Raw genomic sequence first — 18,278 nt, 5'->3', positions numbered from 1 at the left:
GAAGTCAGGCTTTCCTGTGCAAGAATAAAACAGGCAGTTTGTAGCCAAACGGTTCAATACAGTCGTGACGAAATCGGATCAAAAATAGGTAGATCTAGGTTTGACATTCCCCACCGAGTTTCACGTCACGGAATCCAGACGACTCCATCCAGATTCGAAGAAATGTCAACCACGGTAACTGCTATATTCTATTTAGAGTAACAGGGAGATTTAAATAGATGAATGGGTCACAACCAGGCCAATTAACCTGATGCCACGATATTTGGGATTTAAGATGCTATTCCAAAAGACTCCTTTCTTCTATTTTAACAAAAGTGCGATATTGTTTCCCAACATAGGGTGCACGGGCTTCTAAGGAGCAACGTGCATACTGGGATGGCAAAAGATATCAAAGTTTCTAGTGAGAAATTACTTGGAAGTTGGTCAGCAACTGGTAAAGAAAAAGCTACTATACAGATGCAAAAAACAAAATCAGTTACAAAAGTTTTACATCCTTCTAGAGACTTTAAATATATAACACGAACCATTATTTATTTACATCGCCCATTTTCCCTGCATTTGATTAAAAAGTCAAACCACAACTTTCATGAGAGTTGCTATTCACAGAGAAGAGTAGATTTTGGAGTGCCTCACACAGTTTCCAACGCTTCTGTTCCCGTTGTTGGTCCCGGAATCCCCTGTCTAAGCAATACAGTCCTGTTTTGTTTCCATATTCTGCTTGCCAACCACAATTTGCTGGTTACATAAGACCACGCAGGCATCTCGAGAAACGCTACCCTAAAAAGACACTACAAATTTAACATTCAGGTTGGGCGGCAAGAGGTAAATAAGAATATATACCATTATCTAAAGTAGCGACGTACACCATACAACAAGGTGAATTACAGAAAGGAAATCGATAAAATTACAAAATCACACACAAGATTTGGATCCTGACGAACAAGTTTTTCCAAAACTCGCAGCAGTACGCCGTCAGGGCGTCGGGGAAGTCGATGGAAGCCGCCCAGAATCGGCGTACCTCTTGTTTTCGAAAACCGTGTGTATCGACCCTGCCACGCGAGTGGGTGCACCGCGTGGGCCTTCCACAACAACATCACCTCCCGCCACCCGCCATGCAACCCGCAGTTTAAATGTAAGTAGAAAAAGTGAAAGGGCCGGGCCGGGTGACCACGATGCCTCTTCCGAACTACGCGACATGGTCCCACTTCCCAGCAGTGCGACCTGTGCAGCGTCTGGTCGGCCTGGTCGGCCAGGCTGGCACTGCCAACCACGCCGTCGAACCGCCCGCACGAAAACGAAAAAGAAATAGGGAACGAAACCGCTCTAGTGACTCGCGGGACGCGGATGGAACTTCACTGCGTCCGGTTTGGATTTTCCCACAGCATATGAAAGCGCCCTTGATCGCAGTGACACCAGAGTAGCGTCTTTTTTTGTTTTTCAAGAAATGAGAAGGGACGTAAACTGGATGGGGCAAAAGGCCGGTAAAAATAAATGGTTCAAATTTTCCAATCCAAAGACCCTGGTCGTACTCTAAATGAGAAATGCAATAAATTCCGACTTCGAAGTAAACTTAAAATAAGACTGTTGCCTCCACCGAGTTTTTTACAGCTCCAATCGTCGCAGCAAACTTGAGCTGATAACGATGGCAGCAGCCGCACAGGAGTCTGGCCAGGTCATCATGCAACATCAAATCGGTTACGCACGCTTGCTTGTCTGTGCGGCTGACGCTCGCAGCGAACCCTCGTCCGCAACTCTCATGTCCCTCTCACGCAGCACACATTCACCGAATTTCCAAAATCCATCCCTTACTACCACGAGCAAGAAGAGTTCGCCAAGACGGCATGCAGAATGGGAGTTACACAAATAGAAATGACACAAAATTTAGGCAAGTACAGATCCAAGCACACAGTCGCGTTCACTCACACACTTACACTTACAGTAGGTATTAACGCACATTGTTCGATGTACCTTCGGCAGGTACTAGAAAAAGCGTCACTTTGGCGTTTCGTGCTGCTCATGCAGAGTCCGGGGTTCTCGGAGCCCTCGCAGGCCCCGGCCTGTTCACGGCCCGCCCCCTGGCCCCGCGGCGCCTTGGCCAGCCTCGGGGGCGGGCGGTGCACGCTACAAGTGCTGCTCCAGCTCGACGTCGCCGTCGCCGTCCCCAGGCGGCGAGGGCCCGGACACGGACAGGACGGGCATCTCGAACTGGCCGCGCCGCAGCAGGCGCTTCCGCGACCTGGCCGCCGCCGTGGCCTCCTCGTCGCCGTCATCCGCGTCGTCCTCGTCGTCGTCCGCGGACGCGCCACCGCCACCACCGCCGGCCGTGCGCAGCGGGATGTTCTCGGCCGAGCGCGCCCGCCGCGCCCAGGGCCGCGCCAGCCCCGAGGCCAGCAAGGACGCTGCCAGCGTCCGCGCCGAGCCCGCATACCCCCCGGAGGACCCCGACACGCCCGCCGCCGCGCCGCGCTGCCCAGAGGCTGCGGCGGCCGCGGCGTGCTGGCACTCGGCGCTGATGTAGATGGCCGAGTTGACTCGCGACCGCACCAGCGGCGCCAGCGGCCGGTGGATCTGGATGGAGGACCTCGTGCGCAGCCACGACTCGTCTGCGTCGTCCGCGCTGCAGTGCGCGGGCCAGTGCAGGTGGTGCTGCAACATCGACAAGCTGCTGCCAACACCGCGCAAGAAGGCGGCCCGACGGACAGTAAACCCGCACGGCACAACGGTTCTTGGTTTCCCCAGAGAATACATTGGGAGTCCCAGGGAAGACCAGGAACCGTTTTTACCGTCCAAAAAAGAACTGACATGGAGATGCAGCGTCTGCAGCCTGCCCGCCCGCCTACCATCATCGTGTGCGTCCGACACTGTGAAAATTTGTTGTCACTTTATGACAAAAACGTGGATGACATGTTCATCACTTTGAAATGACGACAATTTCGTCCAAATTGATAACATTTTGATCAAAGCTCCTATACTTATTGCATGGGCGTGACAACAATGTCATCAATTGACTTGATGACATCCTTGTAAGGAAAATTAGCCTTGAAATTGTCATCAAGTGACGACTCAAATTTTCACAGTGGATGGGGATGAATTGGCCACTCTCGACAGTGCAGGTGTGACAAAAGTGGAAAGCGAATCCGTTGTCTGAGACACTTGTCACACCTGCCGTGTCCTTTGACGTCAAAGACGTAAGAACAGTCCCACACATTGATTGGGACTCAATTGGGCAGAGGTTGTTCAAGGCTGCTTACTAAACTCTTAGGATAGCACGGGTTAGGAAGGACGGTAAAGGGGGTCTCTACTTACGTGTTTCCAGTTGACCTGTCAAAAAAGTACACATAGCTTTGCCAAACTAGGTACCGGCACCCCTTCCCCCTTCCTCTGTTTCCATTGATCTTTAATTTAAAACGTTTAGATCGTTAAAATTTGGGCAAGTTAAACACAAAAAAAGCACTTATTTCTCTGCTTCTTTAATTATTCGTCTGCCAGCAGTCCAAAGGTGGAGAGTGAGCCAAAATTGGAAGCGAGCGTGGTGTTGACGTGCCGCCACACAAAACCATATTCTGCGCCCCAAGACCGCGGACAAGAGGCGGGCTGCCTTCGATCGGCGTGGCGGCGTTCAGGGAGCAACCCAGCCGTGACGGCGGCCAGGTGGACAGGCGGACAGGCACGTGGGAAGAGGGGCCGTGCATTAGCCCGACTTTGCGAATCAATAGGCGACGGAGTGCTGTCCACATGGTGGACTTCCCCTCGAGCGGGGCACCCCGCGCCCACCACCCACCCGACAACAGTTTGGCAACAGCAGGCAGTGAGGAGGTTATGCTTAGCGGGCCGTGCTCGATTTTATTTATTAATAACGAGGGTTAATTTTGTTGTTTTCTCTGCCGGTAGCAGTTTTGTCTTTAATTTTAGCTCCAGGCAGGTGGGCATGCGGACAGCCGGGTTATTTACAACGGACACTCTGACTTGCCGTTACAACTTTGACGTTCAGATTTACCCGGCCGAGAAACGGGAACTCTGCTTGTCGAGTGCAGACGGGCTTTAGCCTTTCCGCATTGTCCTGCAATCGATCCAAGAAAAAGCAAACAGAAAGGAAAACGTGAAAAAAAGGCAGCAGGTGCGTGTATGGAGCTGAAAACAGGAAAAGGACTCGACACGAGTCCATGGAAGAAAAAAAGTCTCTCAATGTTCGGCCGTTTTGTTCTCGTTTTATCGTTCCGTGGAGAACAAAGCGGCTCATTTTGTTTATTCAAGAAATGTTCTTTGACTACTCGAGTACAGTGGGTCAATGCAAATGGGCTTTTTCAAGAACATTTCTTGATTCACGAACAGTATTACTGCAGGGTCAAGTGTACAACTACATGTCTATTTCCACCTGTCAGATTAACAAAGTTCCATCTACAAATTGTAACTACATCAAATACACTTACATACAAAAATATTTGAAGTCATAAATACAACCAAAATAAGTTTACGGTGGGTTCTAGGAAAGCAAAAGGGGAGGGTCTCTATACGTTGCTGAAAAGTATAGAGCAGCCCACTAGCTGGTTACCCTCGAAATAAATAAGTCACTAAATAAATCGTCCGTGCCGATTACAGTGCGTAGCAGAGTCTGGTTACTCGATTATCCAAAGATTTGCCGTCCAATGCAAGGTCCTGCCGGTAGAGATACCCCCACCCCAGGGGCTGCAGCCAAGGAACTTGTCGTTCGCAAAGACGTTGCTACTGCTGTGCGGCAACCCGACTCGCATGCGTCTACAGATGTACTAAGTACCAAGGTACCCGGCGCCCCGTACCTACGGTACCTACCGTTGACCTGTGCAGGACCGGAGACACTTCTCTGCCCCAGACTCGCTCTTTATACTCCTACGAAGACGCAAATAGCACACAATTAAGTTCGATCGCGTCAACAACCCCGCCAGCCCCTACCCTATAACAAGGGTCTGCAACAAAAACAGGAGGGGGGTGAGAGTCCAAATGGATGTCGAAGAACCAGTGTGTGACTATCGCCTAGAAAAGTCCACGCCGAACGTACTCCTACGACTAGCAAGTCAATTCCAGGAAACTAGATCTACGCTGCGTGGGGATAGGACCACAAAGTCTGACACTGAACGCTTTAGAGCCGAGAGCTACACTTACAGCTAGAAAACAAAACAGCAGCAAGACAAGAAGAAACGTGGTGACATTACAGTACTAGGGACCGTCATGGCTGGGGTTGTCTTTGGCCTTGCAAAACCACGTGCCCCGGAGAGCACACACGCTATGGGTGGAAAGAAGCCTCGGACAGCAGAAAACACGCGCCACTCTCTTTGCAGGGGAACAACTCTCGCTCATGACAGCGTTTCGCATTGAGGGGCCACCAGCCTGCTTCTCGCCCTGCTCGGAGTGTGGCACGAGGCCCTGCCAGAGCCGACTACAACTCCACGCGTGCTGCACAGTGCTGTACAGTGAGTGCAAAACACACGCATCACGGCCGTGCCAAGGAAAGCACACCAGATATGTACAGCGCGCTGCAGCGCCTCCCTGCGAGGCTTCAAGGCCGCGGCAAAAGGGACTTACGCGAGTCGCGAGGCCGCGAGGCTGGGCCGCGGTCGAGGGCGAGGCCCCGAGCTCGGGCCAGTCTGAGGCCGAGGCCGTGGGCGAGGGGCATGTCGGGCTCGAGTGCTAGGTGTCGGCCCGGTGGAGGAGGGCGAAGCGACAGTTGCAGTCTCTGGGCTCGGGTCGCGGCGACGCGTACGAGCTGAAGCACTGCTCCAGCACGCAGCAGCCCTGTGGCACCCGGACCGTCACCACACCGCACCACGCCGCGCCGCGCACCCCGAGAAAGGCCCCAAATGGACGGCTGCACTGTGACACCAAGAGCGCCACGCTTCCTGGTGCTCTTGGACTCGTGAGCGGAGCTTGCAGTCCCCACACTTGGTTTCACGGCGAGGACAAGCCCCGTAAACACTTCGTCCATTTCAGACCTTTTCACATGTTTACCACACAAAAAGAAACTACAGAGGAAACTCTAATCTCGTCATGTTTGCCTCTACATTTCCTGTGCCCTCAGCAGTTTCACATTCAGAGGCGAAAATTGTTTTCGATACATCGAAGCCGAAAGCGCAGACTCACTCAGAACAACTTTGAACCGAAGGTTCTTTCGGGCATTTTCCACAAATTTACACAATTTTGACTCAAGTAAAACAATTTGGCTAGGATTCATAGGACTTGCTGAGCTCAGTGTCCTGGAATGAACTAGTTGCGAGGCAGGCTGACGCTGGCTGACTTCGACACCGGTGCATCGCGGCAAGGACGTCACCGGGGAGGGAAGCGTCTCGACTACACTGTCAAAAGTTTGGTGGTCACTTGTCGATTTGTGCCAAAATTGGCATCATATGAAAGTATAATTTTCTATTCAGTCATAAAGTGCCAACACATTTTGAGAGTGTAGTCGCGGCGGCCGTCTGCGCCTTCTGCCGTCTCACTGCAGTTTCCAGCCTGACTCCATTCCTTCCAGCCGCTCTGTCTCTCTCGCACCCCTACGAGGCACCACGTGAGCGCGACAGAGACAGAGCGACCAACCAGCCCTCCATTTCTTCTGACAGCCGTGCCCGGCGTCTACGCGGCACATGGGTAGGGAAGCAAGCAGCACGCCGCTATGGTGACATGAGAGTACTCGGGGGGTCCACTGTCCACCAGGTCCACAAGGTCCACAGGGTCCACAGGGTCCACATACAGCACTCAAACGTGATCGACACTAGGGGGTTGTTGGGGCGGTGCCGAGCTACGCCTCTAGACGTCTCCAGGCCCGTGCCAGGCATGTGGTGTGAGGCATTCCCCAGGCCGGCCAGAGAGGCCCCATGCAATGCCCGATACTGCCCCATTCGTCCCGGGAAGGGTGACTTTCCGGAGGCCTACGCGCTACGCCGTGTGTGTGTCTGTGTGTGTGTGTCCGTGTGGCTTGTGCTGTGCAGGTGCCCGAAGGTTGGACCTACGCTTGGCGAGCGGCGCTCGGCCTGGGGCCCCAGGGGCGGCCCGGCCGAAAGGGGGCGTAGCGCTCAGTCAGAACCGCCCGGGACGAGTTCGTACGTCTAGAAGAACATGCAGGCCACAAAGTTAGAGCTGTGGCGCTGGAAGGACCTCCGGGAGTGCACGTTCAAGGAAGGTTCTCGCACATTCACACGGGACGTGAGTGGGCGGATGAATGCGTTGAAAGGGCAGCGGGATTGCGGCTGGCGACGCGAACGGGGCGAAAGGACCCCAGGACTGCCCTGCCGGCCACACCGCCGCCTCCCCCTGCTTGGCAGAAGCAGTGGGCGGTGGGCCGACGGGCCGGGCATTCACTGAACCAAGTCCAATTCTTCAGCTCCAAATCGGAGAGTTAACAAGGTTCTTTGGGTTATTTTTCAGGCAAACAGCAGTGGAGGCAGCGCTCTTCCCCGCTTTCACAGAATACCGAATTCCGGTTGGCTAGTGGACACAGCCCGAGCACACAGCGCCAAGGGCAACGCGGCATCGACCTGTATATTTGTGATGACTGACTCAAAGGGAGCTCAGCTTGGTCTACATCACCCGGCCATCCTGCCAACATTTTGTGCGACGGTAAAGCTCAGTGCAAAAAAATTAGCCTCGATAATTTTCGAAATCATCAACAAAAAAATTATTATCTCTCTGCGAAAACAGTAGAATGTCATTATGAATCTGATAATTATCTTTTTCTTTTTTTTCTTTCGGGTGATCGATTTTAAAAGCGAGTGCAATGTCTACTGTTTACTTACAAAATTGTGACATACTGGAAATGAGGGGCACTTATGTGGTGCACACTGCAAAACAGAAACAATATTTTTTTCAAAATCATAATTCCTTTCGCTGTCGCTGATGGAGCCCTTGGTGTTCGAGAGAGGGAAGGGAGAGGGTGCTCGCGATGTAGGACCAACATGCGTGTGCTTCTGAGAACCTTCCTCCAACATCACTTCAGTTCCGGCGACATTTAGTTGGAACAAAAAAAAATATCCTCCTCCTGCTCATCGTTTTCAGGCGATGAGAAAAGTCAGAAAAAACTCGTAGAGAAAACAAATTAAAAACAGAACTGAACAGACTGCGAGAGAGGGTAGGGATGGTTTACCTGCGAGCACGAGGTGGCATGCTGCCCGGCGCACGGCGCCCCGCTCGCGCCCCCGCAGGCCCCCGTGCCCGGCACCTTGAGCTGCTCCTTGTAGTCGGGCTGGTACGGCAGCAGCATGCGGATCTTGCCCCACCGGTTGAAGAAGAGCACGATGGCGCCCACCCACACCAGCAGCACCAGCAGCACGATGCCCACCTCCACGCCGCGGACCTGCAACCGTGCAACCACTTTCTTCAGTTTTTTGGCGAGTGGTAGCTTGTGAAAGGGAACCAGCTTCGCAGAGCGATTTGTTTTCTAGTACAGTGCTCGCGCGAGCAGTGACCGTGGTTGCCGAGACGGCTGCCTGGCTGGCTGCCTGGCTGCCTGGCTGCGGCTACCGTCCCGGCAGGTCGAGAGGGAGATCACCTCCGCCTTTTCGAGCTCCGGCCGCGGCGGCTAACCGCTACGTCCACTCCGTGTTCCACTACGTCCACTACGTCACACCGTAAGTCCCCTCCCACGCGGGGCCTATCGGCGAGACGGCTGTCTATCGACGCCACGCGACACTTGACCGCGCGCGAGCACTGCGTACGCTTCTCCAACAAATCTCCCATGATGTACAGTTTGCCAACTAATCGGTATAGCTACGCGACAGACAAAGATGGAGAATAGAGGAAACGAGAGCCATGTTCCGTGCACCAGCAAGACGGTCTGGTCAGCACGTTGGCACCGGCTATCAATGCTTTTGAGATCGCATTCTTTTCAACGCGATTGAGTATCACCCACTTATTACGTAACCTTTTTTTAAAGCTCTGTCCTTGTTCCTCCTTATGGACTGCCAGTGAGTGCGAGAGAGACGGAAGACGTTACGCAATAAGTGGACGAATCCTGCTCGCATTGATTTCCAGTGTACGCATTCTAGCGCTCATGTGAGCGACTGGGGGAGCTCAAAGAAGTGTCTAAGAGTGTCGTGGTGATAGCGCAGGTATATGTACAGATGGTTGTGAGTAAAACCGAGAGCAAAACACTACACTAGAGTAAAATATGTCACAGCGTGAAATTTCAGAGTTTTCTGTCAGAGTGCGCCATCTGTGGAGAAGAGGCAATTCACAACAAACTGTGTCATGTCTATAAGGAAAAGGAAAGGATTGAAACCTGATCTGCAAGCAACACCGCGATCAGGTCGCTTCTTACAAAGTAGGAGTAGGCCTACGGGGGCAGGTGCCATTTCAAAGCACAAAGGGTGTGATCACTCCGCACTTCCCCTCTCACTCACTCACACATACACACTCAAACACACACACTCACACACTTTATATACATAATATACAGAGGGCTGAGGATGGCTCTAGTCTACGAAACGAGAAGCCAAAGCACAAGGTCCTCGCTCAGCCAGCCCCGTTCGGCCGCTAGCGTCGGCCGCTGATGCAGCCCTAGCTCTCCTCCGGCCATGCTGTGATTGGTGCGTGCCAAAGTATCATGCGCAACGAAGGAATCGAGTTATCATCCACTCCTGTACAAAAAATGGCGCGAAAAGAAGAATGAAGAAGAAATGAACCACGCAGAAGAAAAATAATCGAGTGAGAAGGAGGGAGAGTGATAGAGAGAGGAGGAAAGAATAAAGTGGATTATGTTCCACTGAACGCATAACACCAGGTACGGTTGGTCTGAGCTCGGATCATCTCTGGCAGGGGCATACATACTGTGGACCACACCTGAATGAAATCCTGAGGCACGGGGGGGTTGGGGGGTATGACAGGGCTCTTGTTGGCCTTGGACGAGCCGCCCTGGCCCGGCGACGATGCGCTGGCGCCCCCTACCCCGGCGGGTCTGGGTGCCCCCAGGAAGGGCACCCCTGTGACCTGGGGCGCGTCGGGGTCGGCTGTAACAGAGAGACGGGCGCGCGGTCAGTAAAGCACCACCACCACCAACAACAACAACATAGACACAACAACGACCATCCAACATAAACAAAGACACTTTTTATTTTGCACAAAAAAGTCAACAGGCTACAATGATCATTGTGGTGAAACATTGAAGGATATTTTTTTTCCTGGGCGTAGTGCTTCCTGTGAGGGCATCAATGATTGAGTGCGACCCCATGGCGTGCAGTGCCGCAAGGTGGAGAGGGTGTCGTCTCGCTCGGTCTCTGTCACTCTGCGACGCTCGGTGAGGACCGCCGGGGACCGCCGGGCGGATGGTTCCAGGCCGGATGGCTGCGGGGTAGGGCGGGCCGACCGGCCTCACGGCTATCAAGCTTAATAATTCTCGCGGTTGTGGAAGGGGGCGAGGTAGAGAGAGAGAGAGAGAGAGACTGACAGACAGACAGATTGAGAAAAGCAAAGTTAGTTGCGTAATCCTCCGCGTCTCCAGCGGGCCGAAGCCGACCGAACCGAACGCAGCGACGCCGGATTGTTTTCCAGAGACAGTGACAGGAATAGAAGTGCCTCTTGCGTCACGGCAGCCATGTGTTCGGTATCAACGGCCGCGAGGGGAGAAGCCACCGTAAAAGGGGGTGGGGGGGGCGGCATCGTCGTCACTCTGAAGAGGCGCACCCCCCGGCCGATCGTCATCGTGACACGCACGCGGCACGTCACCGTGACGTGGCTGAGACGGTTGTGTGACGAGTCACGCGCCGTGCCTGACGGCTATACGGCGCTCACGACTTGCACGGACACGCCGGACTCGGCTTCCTTTCGGCGTCGCTGACGTGCCTCCGCCCCAACCTTTGCGTTGCCCGATGATGCAATGCGGGCACGCGCCTCGGACTGCGGTGTGCAGAATCCACCCCCTGGCCAGCGCCCCACCCCCCGCGCGGCCAAAAGGTCATCGCGGTGGTTATATCTCTCTGCGATGTAAATGTGGGGGCCGCGGACAGGCCGCGCCACGCGAGCGGGCCATCGCGAAGACGCCACGCCGCCGAGCCACGACACCCCGGCACGCCAAGTTTGGAGCCGCCGGTGTGCGAAGCGTGCCGGCGGCGTGGCCAACTCCCCGGCGAGAACACGGAGAGCGTCGTCTCCCCCCGCCTACCCGCGACCGCGCGGCTAAAATCGGCCAGGCCCCGCGTGGGCCGGCCCAGCTAGCCTGGCCATGCTAGGAAAAGCCGGGCCAGCCGCGAGACCAAGCTTGGCCAAGCCAGGGCAGCCTAGACCAACGGGCCGGGACGGGCCGGGCCGGGCCGGCCGCAGACGCCATAATTGGACACACTGGCTCTAGTCCGTCCAAGATCGATCACTGCGACGGAGCGGTGTGGGGCGGGGCGGGGCGGGGCGGGGCGGGGCCTCGTATCGCGTGGACAGGATTGACCGACAGCCCTCCGATAAGTCGATCTGGCTCCCCACCCCAAGGCCGTGGCGGACCACGGCGGCGAGGACGGCGGCGAGGACGGCGACGAGGACAGCGTCGGGCCGCGCGGCCGGGCGACCGAGGGCGCCGTCGACCAGCCCGCACCATCCTCGCCGTCGCCGCCCCCACGAAGTGGCAGACCTCGACCGGAAGTATTGATTGGGCCGAGGCGAGGCGTACCCGGCGGGTGTCCCTCCATGCCCCGTCTCTTGGACACCCCGAGCCCCTGCTAAAGCACCACCCACCCCCGACCGGTTTCGGGTGCACACCCCCGGCCGGGCTGTCAACCGCGTGAGTTTGACGGAATGTTCACTGAGAATAAACGCCGCGGTTGTCGAGTGGTCGGTTGTACGCGCCGAGAACCGGTGCCAGCTGGCTGCCTCCGCCACGGGGGCCTCGTTGGTGGGGCCGAGAGACTTGAACGAAAGGTAAGGCAGCGGCCTGGACGGCCTGGAAGGGCTCGAAGGCCTGGACAGCCAGGGTAATCTAGACGGCCTGGAAGGGCTCGAAGGCCTGGACAGCCAGGGTAATCTGGACGGCCTGGAAGGGGCCCTGGAAGGGGCCCTGGAAGGGGCCCTGGAAGGGGCCCTGGAAGGGGCCCTGGAAGGGGGCAGCCGGCGCGTGACTGATGGCCAGTGCGGGCGATCGCGGCGCGCGAACGCGCTCGGTTAATGCGCCAAAGCCAAAGTGGCGTTGGGCACATTGCGGCACACTGCGGTGACGTGCCGTGACAAAAGCGTTCCCCGTGGAAAATGGCCCGAGCCGACCCCGCGGTCAGACCTCGTCGTTTGTCCGGGCCACGATGAGCAACCGGGATGGCGTGGCAGTGAGGTTGGACCTAGAGTACTTTAGACAAACGGTGCCGGTTTCTACAGTGGTGGCCCAGCTACACGTACAAGGATCTAAGGTGGAGCCGGCAGGGCGTCTGGGGTCAAAGCACAGACTGAGCAGCACGCCAAAAAAGGAGCGGAACTAAGTTGCGAATTCCCTCGAAGGTAAACGAACTGTCTCAAATGCGGCGGTGGTTGGTGAGGGATACGAAGTTGTGGGCTTTGAATATAGATGAGGACGTTCCTCTTTGTTCGATGACCAAACAATCAAAACAATTACAGTCGCATTCAATTTTAAATTAACCCTTAATATTGCAGGCATTATGGAAATTGACTCTGATCACACCCAACAATGTATGCTAACCGCATTGAATGTGGGTTCCAAATTGAACGAAAACATTTCATCTCTTTGTAAGAGGGATTCTTCTCAAAATATCATCACCGCCACATTAGACACTTGCAATTTTTTCAACTTTAAAACCGGCGTTGCAAAAATAATTTTCAAATGAAGGGGCTTGGTATCGCTGTCTTTAAAAGGCGGTGTGTTCTTTTCCGACAACGGCTTACTTGACTTTTCGAGGACCGCGCTGTCAAAGGGTGGCTATTGCTGCTAGTGCCCCGTGCTTTTACACCCCGCCGGCTCCAGGCTCTGCCGTCCTGCTGCCCGCGGCCTGCGGGGCAGGTTGCTGCGCGCTGCTGCGCCGCCCCGCCGTCCTCCGTGCCCAACCAAACCTTGTCGGCGAACACAGCCCGCACGGCAGCACGGCCCAGCAACCTGCTCGCGCCACTACGCGGCGTGCCCCGGGGCCCAGGACCGGATCCGGGACCAGGTCCTCGGGGCCCACACCTTCTTCTCGACCTTCTTCACCTTCCGTCGGGTCCGCATGGAGCGTGCTGGTGGTACTGGCGGTGCTGGGGTAGGGCGGCCGCGGCCGCGGGGCACCCGTTGTCATGTCGTACTGGCCGGGCTGGCCGAGCGGCGGCGGCCCGGGCCCGGGGGGGCTCGGGGGCCCTGGGCTTGGCGGGCCTGGGCTCGGGGGCCCTACGGGGGCCGGGCTTAGAGGGGGCTTCGAGGTCTCACCACCCCCACCCCCCTCGGAACGTCCACCGCCGACGCGGCTCGGCGATCGCCCTGGGAGGAGAGCAAGACGAGGGTAGGGGCGGAGGCGGTAGAATAACACAGACAGGCAGAGAAAGAACAGACAGACACAGACAGACAGACAGACAGACAGACAGACAGACAGACAGACAGACAGACAGGCAACAATGCACAACGCCACAACGGCTAGACCTCTACTGTGGCTCGTGCATTTTGCCTGTTACCTGGATTTGAGTCTTGGACACGGGCCTCTAGAGGGGGCCCTCCAAGCAGCTCGTGGCTCTACAGTGTGCCGGGCGCGGCTGCTTGGAGGGCCCCTTGGACGTCCCCCTGGCCTACGCCCGGGCCCGGGTGCCCTGCCGGCTGATTCCGCACTTCTGTCTCCCTCGCACGCACGGGGCACCCGGCACAGGTGCGAGAGGGACAGACGAAGCCCGTAATCAGCCCTCTGGAAAGGCAGTGGGGCAGTGGGGGTGGCAGCTCCGGCGGCGGGGCGTCGACTCCGGTAAAAGTTTGATGGGTGCGAAGCGCGACGGCAGCGACGGCAGCGCCACGGTCGAAGGTTCAAGGGCGGTCTGGCGGCCTGCCGGCCCTGTGCCCGCCCTGTGCCAGCCTTGTGCCGGCCCGGGACGCTCCTGGACGAGGGACTGGATGGGCTGCCCGGCGGCCCGGTCCAGCTGGTCCAGGCCAAGAGCGCAGAGAGCGCACGGCGGCACTGCCTCGTTGCAAAAGCATCTCGCGGTCGATGCACGATGCCGTGGCCTGCCTGCTACACTGCAAAAAGCACTGCTCCCCTTTCTCCACTCGACTCACCCAGGGTGCGAAACACTATCTGCCGCGAGCGAAACCGCCTGCCCGCTCGGAAGGCCTGCACCCACATCTGGTACTGCGTGTCCGGCAGCAGCTGGTCCAGGACGACGGACTCGGAGTTGCCCGCCACCACGATGACCACCTTGAAGCTGCGGAGGAGCAGGTCAGTGTCAGTGTGCGGCTCTCGAAAAGCTTTGCGACGCAGAGCCAAAGCAGCTCCATTCGGGAAGGGATTTTCTCAGAACATCCATTGCTCGTTTGTCCCGGAGACCTTAACGCCACGACGCCGTGCCTGAGGCCAAGGGGTCAACGACTCGAGATATTCGGTGTACAAGTTGCTGGTAATCAGCAATAATCAGCAGAATATTCAAAGTATTCAAACGTATTCACCCATATTCAATGATATTCATTGATATTCAATTATTCAAACATAATCTTTAATATTCAACATATTCACAACAATCACACGTAATCACCATAATAATCCATAATATGCAATATTTTCACGATAATCAGCCGTGATCGTCACGAATTGGGTCTACTGTGACGTCACAGGGCGTATTTGCTGCTGCGTATTGCTCCTCTGACTGGCCTTAGTGTCTGGACGCTGATCCTAGGTGTGCACCTGTCGTTACGAATGGATATCTTGACTGTTAGTGAATATTTTAATTATTGCATGAATATTTTGAATACGGTGTGAATATGGTGAATATTCTGAATACGGTGTGAATATAGTGAATATGGGGAGAATATTGCCCAATTTTGGCTGCGTCAGTGCAAAGTTTGGAATAGTTGCAGCACAGATGCAGCTAAAATTAGGCACTATTCTCCCCATATTCACCATATTCACGCCGTATTCAGAATATTTTCACCCTATTCAATATATTCATGCAGTAATCAACATATTCGTACGATAATCAAAATATTCACATGTAATCAAAATATTCACTCATAATCAAGGTATTCATTCATAATCAAAACTATTCATGCATAATCAAAATATTCAATCGTAATCTAAATATTCAGTATATTCACGATAATCTGGGTATTCGGTGTACGCCAAAATTTTGAGTCGTTGACCCCTTGCCTGAGGCGGCCTGAGGCGGCCTGAGGCGGCCTGAGGCGGCCTGAGGCGGCCTGAGGCGGCCTGAGGCCTCCCAGACCGGGCCGGACCGGGCGAGCAGATGGCCGTTCGCGCCACACGGCGGCGCCAAGGCGTAGCGCATCGCCGAGACAGCCTCCACTTGAAAGTTGCCGCCAAAACGGAGCTTCGCCATTGGCTGGCCATCTCGGCGGCCACGCCCACCGCCAGTGTGGCGCCGGCCGCGGTCGTCGCTCTGCCTCTCCCGCACTCGCGATGCGTCTCGGAGCGAGAGAGGCAGAGCGACTGTGTGGGGGCAGGTCGAAGAGCGCACCTCGCATCGGTCGGCTTGTACGTCACGTCGTACTTCTCGACGTTGTCCATGTTGACGGTCCAGTTGACGTGCACCGAGGTGTGGCTGAGGAACATGACGGTGATGTTGGAGGGGGCGCCGTCGCTGGGCCCGGCCCCGCCCCTGGGCATACACCCTGCAACACACATCACCTGGCTTATCTCCAAGTGGGGCCAGAAAATAATCCACTTCTCCGAATAGGAGCACGCGGGCCCTGCATTCTAGGAATCCGCTGCTGCATGATGAGGTGACTCGGGTCTCTTCGCGTCTCTTGATCAGGCGTCTCAGGTGTTCGGTGTCATTGGTCCTACGCCTCGTGTTTCAATTCCTCCTTCAGAGCGAGTCACTATTTTGAGAAGCTATAGCACGGTAATACTAGTGGGCCAGAAGATCGGTGGAGGAGACCAAAATTCTAAACGCGTTTGGAGTATCCGAGTCGCTGAATAGGGCCCAAACCGAACGCGTGACCCCACTAATGAATTCCTCGTTCGGAGAGCAATCCGTTGGTGGGGTCACACGTTCGGTTTGAGTCTCATTTCGCGACTCTGGAGCTCAAAACGCGTGCGGGATTTTGGCCGCCTCCGCCGGACTTCTGGCACACTGTGCGAAAGTGGAGTCGTACTGACCAACGAATGACACGCCGGTCAGTAGGAGCAGCAGCACCCACTGGAGCATACTAGGCATACGGGCGGGCGCGGGGCGTCGCCATGCCACGCCACGGCTACAGCATGGCTACAGCAGCGGCGGGGTCCCCGCCCTGGGCACCCTGGGGCCCACGCCGGCCTCGCGGGCAGCCTCGCGGCCGGCAAGGGAGGCGCCCGGGCCCGCGGTCGGCGTCGGCGACGGCCACCCCATCACCTGTGGACACAACAACAAGCACTCCGTTAGGACGAGCCGCTCGGCGCGCCGCGCGAGGACGCCGTCGTCGCCCCTGGGTCTCTCCACGCGGCCGCCGCGCCGCCGGCGATACCCCACGCGCACGAAAGGCGGCGAGGAGTATCGCCGTGCCGTGAGTGGCCGAGTGGCCGCGCCGCAGCGCGCGGGGTATCGCCGCCCCAGGCAGCGGCGGGGGCACGTCAGGTGGCGCGCGGGGTGCGCCGCCCCCTCCCCCCCCCCACCCCTCCCTCCCTCCCTGGGCAGCGTGCACCAGCCGGACGTAAATATAGGGAAAGGATGATAAACACCGCCGTGGTGAGTTGGTATTCCCGAGCAACGGCCTCCCCCTCCCCCTCCCCCTTATCAGCTCGGAAGTAATCGCGACCCCCTGCCCCCTCACCCTCCCCCAGGGAGCTTATTCAGTGTATGCCATTCAGCGTCAGCACATGCCGCGCCGAGACGGGCGGGCAGCGGGGCAGCGGGGCAGCGGGGCAGCGGGGCAGCGGGGCAGCGGGGCAGCGGGGCAGTGGGGCAGCTTGCCGGAAAAAGGGCTAAATCAATGGCGGACGCAAAGAGTCGGCTCCCCGGCGGCGGCAAAAGCGCGCCAAAAAAGGGCCAGCGTTGTCGCAATCGGGCAAGGCCACCGAAAATAGTTGAACGCGGCCAGAAACCCCAGCGTCGGTGAACCCGGTGAACAGCGTTTTTTCTTCCCTTCTGAAGTTCTAACGAAGTTGACACTTTCATTGCGTCTCTGTCCAGTGTGTTTGTGTGCGTATGTGTGTGTACGCAGGCGTAGTACACGTAAATTTATGTGCACCCTGGCGTGTGTTTTTGCACTTGCTGTAGGCAGAGCCGAGGTTCCGGCCCTTCGTGTTTCATCTAATACACGCACCGCGCCCATTCCCCCCCCCCCCCTCTCTCTCTCTCTCTCCTCTCTCTCTCTCTCTCTCTCTCTCTCTCTCTCTCTCTCTCTCTCTCTCTCGCTCTCTCACACACATAGATGCGGCCCATGGCAGCCGCATTAATAATGCACGGCTAGCGGCCATAAAGCCATAGACTGCGGAGGAGCGATTCATTAGCCAAAGACCGTTGCGTGGCGTGGCGCGGCGTGGCGTGGCGTGGCGAGGCGTGGCGTGGCGTGGCGTGGCGCTCGGCTGCGGTGCGGCGACCGCGATGTGCGAGCGTTATAGTGGCCGTTCCCATATTATGACGTAACAGCAATGTTGCGGGTGCCTCCCTCTCACTTTCTCGCACACGTCGACAGTCGATTGGAAATGCAGTTTTCGGCCGTTCCCGCCGCTGCTTTGACGTTGTGAATAGAGGCGCGTCAAAGGTGCGGCGGTCGCGTGGAGGTAAAATATAAACCGAAAACAAAAAAAAAAGCTAGCATTGACTTTGGCGTTGAGCGAAGGGCAGCTGCAGCAGGCTGGGCCGCCTGGGTGCGCCGTAACGCTGCTCACGCTGCACGCGCTGATGCCCCCTTTTTGCCCCTTTTCCGCTTCGTGTAATTGGATGCAAAAGCGCGGGAGGCGAGCGTGCGTCGCGTTTATGGCTTCGAGCAGGGCGGGGTGAAGCCGGGCGGGACACGGCTTTTTTCCTAAGTTTTTGAATGGTTTTCATTTTTGCCAGAATTACGTTACGTACACACGTGGACCCTTGTAGGCTTGGTTACAATATTTTGTAGATAGTGGTTAGGTAGGTTTGATTCCACGAGGCGGTGGGGTGGGCTGTAGCGCCTGCGAATCTCAGCATAGGCAACACGCTCGACACCCGTGCCGCCAGCCACCCGTGTTGCC

At 56.4% G+C, this 18,278-nt stretch overlaps 1 protein-coding gene across 1 annotated transcript; it reads right to left on the bottom strand.

Annotated features, from left to right (window-relative positions):
* Positions 1-681: 681 nt before the first annotated feature.
* LOC117649603 lies at positions 682-16,369 on the bottom strand. Its single transcript, XM_034392497.1, has 8 exons — positions 16,233-16,369; positions 15,589-15,742; positions 14,177-14,322; positions 9,790-9,968; positions 8,108-8,317; positions 3,998-4,060; positions 2,533-2,646; positions 682-777 (listed from the first exon to the last, which is right to left on the bottom strand). Exons 1-8 carry the CDS (start codon positions 16,288-16,290, stop codon positions 682-684), a joined length of 1,020 nt encoding a protein of 339 aa, XP_034248388.1. The 5' UTR covers positions 16,291-16,369.
* Between the last annotated feature and the right edge of the window lie 1,909 nt (positions 16,370-18,278).

This window comes from Thrips palmi, unplaced genomic scaffold, assembly GCF_012932325.1.
Source record: "Thrips palmi isolate BJ-2018 unplaced genomic scaffold, TpBJ-2018v1 HiC_scaffold_4, whole genome shotgun sequence".
In the NCBI taxonomy this organism is placed as follows: Eukaryota; Metazoa; Arthropoda; class Insecta; order Thysanoptera; family Thripidae; genus Thrips; species Thrips palmi.
This window is presented reverse-complemented; position numbering and strand designations above follow the sequence as displayed.

What these genes read in the sequence shown, in the direction of transcription:
- LOC117649603 (XM_034392497.1), bottom strand. Translation starts at nt 16,290, where the DNA reads ATGCCTAGTATGCTCCAGTGGGTGCTGCTGCTCCTACTGACCGGCGTG. An exon ending in GATAGTGTTTCGCACCCTGG is followed by an intron (nt 9,969 to 14,176) that starts GTGAGTCGAGTG and finishes TCTCTGTTACAG; the next exon opens with CCGACCCCGACGCGCCCCAG. An exon ending in ATGCCACCTCGTGCTCGCAG is followed by an intron (nt 4,061 to 8,107) that starts GTAAACCATCCC and finishes GATCGATTGCAG; the next exon opens with GACAATGCGGAAAGGCTAAA.